Source organism: Triticum dicoccoides, chromosome 1A (assembly GCF_002162155.2).
Source record: "Triticum dicoccoides isolate Atlit2015 ecotype Zavitan chromosome 1A, WEW_v2.0, whole genome shotgun sequence".
Lineage (NCBI taxonomy): Eukaryota > Viridiplantae > Streptophyta > Magnoliopsida > Poales > Poaceae > Triticum > Triticum dicoccoides.
In genome coordinates, this window is record NC_041380.1 from 512514895 (window position 1) to 512523422 (window position 8528).

The 8528-nt window shown below is 45.4% G+C and overlaps 1 protein-coding gene across 9 annotated transcripts; it reads right to left on the bottom strand.

Moving 5' to 3' along the window:
- Window positions 1–2048: 2048 nt before the first annotated feature.
- On the bottom strand, window positions 2049–8504 carry LOC119284334 (protein DETOXIFICATION 42-like). 9 transcript variants are annotated; one of them, XM_037563503.1, is made up of 13 exons: window positions 8296–8502; window positions 8078–8199; window positions 6928–7128; window positions 6660–6847; window positions 6115–6250; window positions 5476–5572; window positions 5244–5344; window positions 4467–4630; window positions 3944–4015; window positions 3763–3879; window positions 3483–3578; window positions 3267–3388; window positions 2689–2956 (listed from the first exon to the last, which is right to left on the bottom strand). In XM_037563503.1, exons 1-13 carry the CDS (start codon window positions 8328–8330, stop codon window positions 2914–2916), a joined length of 1494 nt encoding a protein of 497 aa, XP_037419400.1. In that variant the 5' UTR covers window positions 8331–8502; the 3' UTR covers window positions 2689–2913. The 9 variants fall into 9 exon arrangements, 7 of the variants coding, with proteins under 7 accessions (XP_037419422.1, XP_037419400.1, XP_037419413.1 ...); XM_037563525.1 differs by lacking the exons at window positions 2689–2956; window positions 3483–3578 and adding an exon at window positions 2049–2373 and having other exon boundaries at window positions 8296–8504; XM_037563516.1 differs by lacking the exon at window positions 3483–3578 and having other exon boundaries at window positions 3763–3839; window positions 8296–8504.
- Between the last annotated feature and the right edge of the window lie 24 nt (window positions 8505–8528).

The window sequence follows — 8528 nt, forward strand, 5'->3', positions numbered from 1 at the left end:
ATAAGGCTTTGCAGCCTTTTTGCAAGATGGGTTCAAATGAACCAGAATACGGGGGGCACAGAAGAAGAGACAAAGCAAACAATAGCATATGCCAAACATACAAACAGGGGAGAACAAAGAGGGAAGACACATCCCAGCACAACACAAAGCACCACTAATGTGATCGAACGGCATTGGCCAGCCGAACCAAGCCAAGACACTGCACCATCAACGCAATCGAAAGGCTTCATGCATCCGAGAGTGCACAACGCCACAACACCACCTGTGCCGGGGGTGCATTTGAAAGGTCACGCGAGGCCGAGATGACGCCACGGCGCCTATGTGCCACAGGCGAAGTCAGCATCACCAAGCAAACAAGACCATGACACTGCACCGTCAACGCAATCGAAAGGCTCCGCTCATCCGAGACTGCACAACGCCGCGACACCACCTATGCCGTGGGCACATTCGAAAGGTCACGCGAGGCCGAGACAGCGCCACGGCACCTATGCGCCATCGCCGCTGTCGCTTGGCATCACCTAGCAGAGAACACACCCAAGAGTGCATGAGCAAGAACACGAGAAGAACACCGCAGAAGAAGAGCACAAACCACCGTCGACCCCAACCCCGCCGCACCACCACCACCCGACCACCAACACAAACACCTCAACGCAGCCAAAGGCATGGCCGAACCAAGATCACGAAGACGACACCACCTCTCCGCTGCCAACGCCCACACGGACCGCCAACGGGACCACCTCAAGCCACTGGTCACCCTAGCCAAGGCAAGCTCAAAGACGGAGCCCCAAGTGGGAGTGTGACATTGAGCGACACCATCGCCCGATCCGGGAGTCCCGAGATCCAAAGTTTCCTCCAGAGAAATTTAGCAGGGAAGACGAACACCAGCAATACGACGCCTTCAGCAAGGATACAGCGCCCACAGGCACCGCCGTCGTTGGCTCCAACCGAAACCGGGGCCCGGTTTTACGCCGGCCGTGTCACGACCCCCAACCTGCAGCCTGCTAAGCCAAACCAACAAGAGCACTCGTAGCCTAACCACGAAACAGAGGCCGCCGCACCATGCGAAGCCTCCAGATCGAGAGAGCGAGCAGAGCTCGATCCAAGAGGCAGCGAGAGCTGCACCTGAATCACGCCGAGCCCGGCGCACACCTTGTGCGTAGAAGCCCAGCGCACTCACCACACCCATCCCGAGGTCCAGCTCACCGGAGAGAGCAGGAATCGGCAGATCCGTCGCAAAAGATAGCACACACCCGGGCCCGCCGCGGCCATGCAAGCCGAGGCAGATGGCTCCGCCGCAGCCCCATGCCGCCCTCACGGTCGGGGGAACGACCAGCCGCCACGCACGCCGTGAGGCACCGCAGGCAGCGGCCCGACTCGCCGGATTGGGAGGCAAAGCGCATCGCGCGGGCCAAAGATGGCCGGAGCACGGGACGCCCACCCCCCGCCCCAAGCACTGCCGCCCTCGCACCGCCACAGAGCACGAACGGCGCGCGCGGAGGAGCGGCACGCCGCCGCTGCCGCACGAGTCCCCGCTCGTAGTCGAGCCGCTCCAGTGCGCCAGAGCCCCGCCGCCGCCGGATCCGCGCGGGGGCTTTGCCCGGTGGAGGCTAACGGGCGGCGGCGAGGAGGGGGCAGGCAGGGGGCGGCCGCTGTGGTGGCGAGATGCGCCGCCGTCCGAGTCGCCCTGGGGAGGACAACGCGGGGGCCTTCTCCCAGGGAAGACTTTTTTTCTAGATCTTTCTGTAATTAGCGTAGTATGTGCTTGCTTGACTGAATATCAACATGCGTTTATTTGTGTCAATGCCATGCTAGTGATTTACTTGTGGATTAAGTTAATCAAAAAACTGCCTATTTACTTAGCACATTCTTGGTACATTCGTATTGGGGAATACAGGGGACAATCGTCTGTCGTCTCCATCACTATCTTCACCTTGGTCAGTGCTTCACCTAGCTATGGCCCTTGATTAAATCCATGTCTTGTTTGTGCTAGCTACAAAGTCAACAGTTATCTGAACACCATTCATGCGATGCTTTCAGGGAATGGCTAGCTATACTGACACTTTCCGCTGCACAAAGTGTCTGATTCGATGGCAATCTCTCCCCAGGGTGCCCTGTCCGTCTTCTCTAGGCTCTGGGTCTGGGTGGCATCTGGCCTTGTGTTCCCACATTCCGAGCCAACCAGTTCGATGATAGCGGAGAATAAGGAGCTCTACTACAACTGGTACTACTTCGCCGTCAATGGCGGCGGCTTCTTCTCTAGCACGATCATGGTGTGGCTCCAGGACAACTGTGGCTGGGTGTTCGGCTTCGGGGTACTGGCCATCGGAATTCTCAGGTTTCTTGCTACTGCCAACGTTTACAGATACTAGAAGCCTGGAGGAAGCAGGATGACAACGGCTTGTCAGGTTGCAGTTGCAGCAACTCGAAGCGCTTCATGTGGATGTGCCGGCTGACAGCTCCATTCTGTATGAGATTCCAGGAATTAAATAGCTATGCATACGATAGTTTGCAGCTGGACTAACATGTGATCGGCTCTTCTGGTTGATGGCCGGGCCGGACTACAGTTCCCTTTCCATTCGTCTGGTACAAGCGCAAACTGCCTAACCGATGAGTGTGATCCTGATCTATATTTTGATGAGGGAATGCGTCCAATTCAGGCAGGCTGAGTACACGGCAGATCATAGCATGTTCGATAAATAAAGTGCAACTCTTTTAGTTTATTCGCTTGTACAATATGCCATTCTTGTGCTAGGTAAGGTTGCATTGTTAAAGATCAGTCTGGTCTCTGGTGATCATGGTGGCAGGCTTGAGGCATACAAGTAACACAGTTACTCCAAAGTTGTTTACAAGTGTAAATATTCTACCTACAGTCAGTCAGACTATCTACGAGAATATACATGCATGCATGCATGCTCAGCTGCGAAGGAAAGCCCATGGCCCTCGTGCAGTCCCAATCCTGAAACAAAAAATCAAGAGTACCTAAGCTATAACCCATATAGAAAATATATATAGCCGCGCCAAGGATAAAACGGGAAACTCAAGCAAATTGGCATTATCTCTTCTTATTTAGAAGGGGTCCAGAGTTATATACCTCCTACTCCTCGTGCACAACATATGGTATAATTACCAGTTACGGCTTAGTTTGACATTGTGCATTGCATTCCGGCAAGCTCAATTTTTAAAGCCATTAGTGAATAAGGGTTCATGTTCTCGTTGTGATAATGAACTTCAACAGAAGGAAATTCAGAGTTCTTTGCTCACTGTACCTCCACAACCCTGCAAACATGCGGAGGCACATGTAGATCGACAAGGCTATCCAGATTCCAATGAAACCACTGTAATTGGCGAGGGTGACAATGAAAGCAATGCTGACAATCGCCACAAGTATCTGACGATACAGAATTCAATGGAACGTGTCAGAAGAAAAAAGTCAGAAAACCAGTAGAGCACAAATAAACTAAACTGTAAGTCTGTTGACTTGCCAATGAATAAGCAGCATATGCAAAATCAGATGCACCATAATTGACACCGTCAAAAACAAAAGCTAAAGCGTTGATCGGTTGAGTGAGAGCGACAAACTGTACATAGAACAAAAGAACTCTCCTTAGTTCAGGAAACTGCCTTGAGATAATTAAATAGGAGTATAAGAGAAGATTGTCATGCTCTCAAGTATGAACTGCAAGAAAATCAAGGAAACGTAACTATAACATTTCAAAACTCGGAGTTGCGGTACTCTTAGGACTCGGCATACTGTAACTGTACCGGTATTGCCACGTAGATATGATGCAGTACACCCTGGTCTTCTGTAAATAATCTCGAACCTGTATGGAGGCCAACTCCTAGAAGTAGGCCCAGGAGAAGCCCCAAGATCAATCCAAGCTGCAAAATAAACATTCCTTCACTAAGGTGACAAAAAAGGATTTATAGAAAGAAGGAACCATACCTGCAGTAAGCGGGAAGCTGTGGCCTTGGCCTTCGAATGGTCCTTACGAGCAAATGCACTTGCAAGTATAGCCTGTCAAAAATATTGTTCACACACTAATAGTACATAATATGCGTGAAACACATTGCTTGAAGCAAATCTTTCTAAGTTATTAACAAACTCTCATGATTTATGGTCAACGACACAGCACCCAGAAACACAAATATTTCAAGGTGTGAATTGCATCTTACAGGTAACTAAAGTTCCACAAAGTAAGCAATATAGTACTGTAAAAATATGAAAAGATAACTGATGTAGCTAGTAAAAATTGTTATGGCAATGAATGACTATATTTTGTTCAAAGTGGAGGTGTCAGCCCGCCCCCTGCATCAACTGATGCACACAACCAGGGCGACGAATTTCCATTAAAGACATGGATAATAAGTTGGCTTGTCATGGATCGGAGAAAAGAAGAGGCCTGACTTCGAAATAAGTAAAAAAGACCTGTCATCGATCAAAGAAAAGAAGAAAAGTGTTCCCTAACCTGTCCAGCAAAAGCCAATCCATCAGCGAGAAGGGAAGATGCCAACCAGATCTGCAAGCAAATCTGGAATGCAGCCATTTGAGTTGGACCTAGCCGTGCAGCCATTGATGCAGATAGTGTTACACAGCATGTTGCGGCAATAACTCTGGCAAGTAACAGAGAACCTGAAGAGTGCAAAGACCTTTACAGCTTTACATAATAGACAAAGAAAAATGCTTAAGCATAGGCACTGAAAAAGCACAGAGCACTATCCCAGAATGATTTTGTTTTTGGACGAAACGCAGTAGCACTGCTTCCATTGCGTTAGGAAGGAGCAAAGGTTATAAACTAAGGAAGAGAGGAAAAGAAAAGGAAAAATGTGTGGAAAACAGCACACCCTCCGTCTGGTTCTAGGGGTCTTTCCACAAGGGCTAAGACGCATCATCTACCAGCATCAGTCCACAACTTCGCATCAAGCTGTAGGCTGTGCATTACACTGATCAAATGTAGACAAAATAATCAACAATTGAATTGGGCGGCGGTTGTAACATGATTTCATACAAAGATAAATCTACCATTATGATTGATATGGTAAAATGGTCCCTTTCTTTTACTGGAGCAATAGTTCATTTTGTGGAACATGGCTTAGTAACGCTAAATGTGTTTTAGAAGATCTAGGTCCAAATTGACTGCCCGGAACAAACTAGTTCAGTAAGAATTTGTCATGAAAAAAGTTCTATAGAACAATTTTCTGCAATTATTTACTTACACATTCATACAAAGTTCAGTAGGTGTTACCGTTTTTAAGGAACCGACCAATCGGCAGATGTTTCAAGTTGGGTGGCAGTAGTTCAACTTGCAGGCGTAGTCTACATATGAGTATGGCAGCAATGAAATATCTGCATAAGATCCACTATGAACTATCACAACAGATATACAAAATAATTTCATAATTTGGGATCAAGTGTGAATCTTCCTATGAGAAAAAGAACAATGGTATCTATCAAAGAGAAAGAATAGCACTACGTACTGTGATATAACATGAGCAACTGCTGCACCACTGACACCATACTGAAACACAAACATAAATATTGGATCCAAAACTATATTGATTGCATCTCCAGCCACTGGTGATCATAAAAATGGGTTAAATTGTGTTACGTATGAAAGAAATTCTTCCTACGGAATCTACACATTAATCAAACCCCACATTACATTTCACCTCCAAAGACAGAAAAGTGTTACCTTTACTAAGATTGACATATGAATATAAAAACCACAGGATATATGTTGGACGGGACAGCTCAAATAATCGGGGGGTTTCATTCTCGAAAGAAATAATCATGAGTTCTCTTTTCAATTTTGGTTTAACTATACACCTCCAGATCATCACTAACTCCCTCCATTCTAGATGTAACTTTTAAAGTATGTACATTCAACCATTTAAAAACTTAATGAGAAATATACGTACAGACATTTAGATGATCTATCACATGAAAGTTGTATCGGTAGAATTTTAAAAACACAGACTACCAGATTATCATAATTTTAAGAAGTTTCTGCAGACATAATTTAAAAAGTTAAAGATGTGTAAGACCATGTTATTGTCCTAAATGAGAAAGTTAGAGAATAAAGGTAATACTATCCAAGCAAGGAAATAGTACTATACCAGTTGCATATAGAGGCGTCCTTGTATCTTTAAGTCCACGAAATACCCCTTGCATTGCCAGAGATAAAAGAACAGCAGGAGCACCTAAAGATCTGAGTACCAAGTACTGTAATGCAGGATTCAACATTCCAGTGTCCTATTGAAAAGTGCATTTTGGTTAAAAAAATTAACCTATCCAAAAGAAGAAGAAAAATGATGAAGTAGTTCCGGAAAAAAGCTCAAATGGAAACTCGGATTCTATCAAATCCAACTGAATTTTAGCAATAATATCATACAAATATGAAGTATCAGGAGCAATTGTTTTCCTCTGGTTACATTTTAATTCAGTATGCCCATATCCAACTATCAATACTAAGTTAACTTACAACTTTTGGCAAAAAAAAGAAGCAGCTTAATAACAGAAGATCCCTCAATTATCAGCTTTTGGTGAAGGGAAATCAATTACTTTTGAAATACATGGGAAGCGCTGATGTTCATAACTAACGTTTGTGCTGAAATAAAGTAGTTCACTTCAAAAACAAAAAAGTGTGCGAAGGAACATTTACCGCTTTCACACCCATGAAGTCTAAGATAGGTTTTGCACAGGAAACAAGAAGCAGAGTTTCAACAAGACCAAGCACCCCACCAAGTAGTAATGCTGTAGAAACTGATGGAATTTTTTTCCGCTTATGCTCAGTATTGATCTCACTTGAGTCAGTTTCGAAAGACGATTTGCTGGATGTGGCATTATTCTCTGGTGATAAATTAGAAGACCAAATAAATATGCATCACTTGACCATATAAATTTCTAAAAGAAGAACCACAAAGTTTCACCTTCATGAGTAATCAGTTCATCCATTTCGCTAACATTGTGTTCATTCTCGCCACTTATTTCATCTTTGTTTCTGTCACTGGAAGTAGCATCTTCCTCTGCAACAAATGATGTTGTGACACTCACAAGGGGGAACACTGCAATTCTTGTTACCTGATTAAACACGACAATAGATACACCTACAGCTGCAATCTCTACTGGACCTGTTTGTCACGAAACATATCAGAGCAATCAAATTGCCATTATACAAATGAGCTAAAAAGACCTATGGAAACATATTTGTGCATCACAGCAGCAAGAAATAGTTTGATAAAAAATGTATTACAAGTCCAAAATAGAAGAAAAGTAGCGTAACTGTAATAAACAACATGATTAACTGTGTGGAGTTATAAATAATCTCATGCTAGACTGAGCAGCAATCATGTTAGCACCTGTTGCTCAATTCCCAAATACGTATTAAACAAAGAGAAATTGAGATGAAGATCAATGAAGCAATACAACTTTTATGTAACGCACCTTCCGGCACAAAGCTTCCATGAAAAGACCAAAAAGTGAGGTAACTATTTTTTATTTTTTTTAGGACAGGTAACTATTTGTTTGTTCCACAGTAGCGTAAAAGCAAAATTTTGGCTTTTCAAAATGCTCTGACATAACCTATTACAGTACATCGATGTGAGATTTCAACGTGGGATCAAACATATGGTTCAACTTATGGGATTTCAACTTGAGATCAAACATATGGGTCAACTTGAAGAGAAGTATAATTAGTCCTCTGCTTCTTGCCACATCACTGCCTGATTCTTCAGTTGAACTCAGCTGTTTTAACTAAAGCCGTACACTATATAAGCTAAGGTATAAAGGGCATAAAGAACATCCCAATGCATGGATAGCTCAACTACATGGAAATCACATTTTTAGTAAGGAAAAAAAAGGATGGAACCATCCTTTTTATGTATAATGTATTTACCATTTTCAGGAGATGAAACGCAAAAAAGCAGAGCTTAATTAGCCATAATACGTGCAATCATGTCTGGAGCAGATTAAAACTAGGCGGAAGCAAAGCTTAATTAGCCATACGTGCAAAATTGTACTATCTGACAATCATGTCTGGAGCAGATTAAAACCAGGCGGAAAATGGGGGAAAGTGGACACCTATGCGGCCGATGAAGGCGGTGTCGACGAGCGACGCGAGCGGGTCGGCCATGAGCGCGAGCGCGCCCGGCACTGCGATCCCCATGATCTCCCTCCCGAGGTCGTCCCGCTCGAACGCGAGCCTGAACGCATATACAGCACCAAATTAAAAGAAATGGAAGAAAAATAGAGAGGCGGGAGAGATCACGCAATAAGCGGGGCGCCTCCGGCCTACGTACGTCGCGCCATGGAAGAAGACGCCGAGCAGGTCCATGGCACCCGCCGCGGGCTGGTGGAGGAGGAGGAGGCTCTCCTCGCGGGAGCAGGCGGCAGGCGGCAGCGCGCGCGCATGAGATGGAGAGCCGAGCTTGGTGCGGGCTGCGGCAGCGCCAACCCGGCTTTGGGGCGGGCTAGAATAGCATTGGGTTCGTCATTCGTGTCGTGCGTGCGTGCGTGCGTGGAACGCAGAATT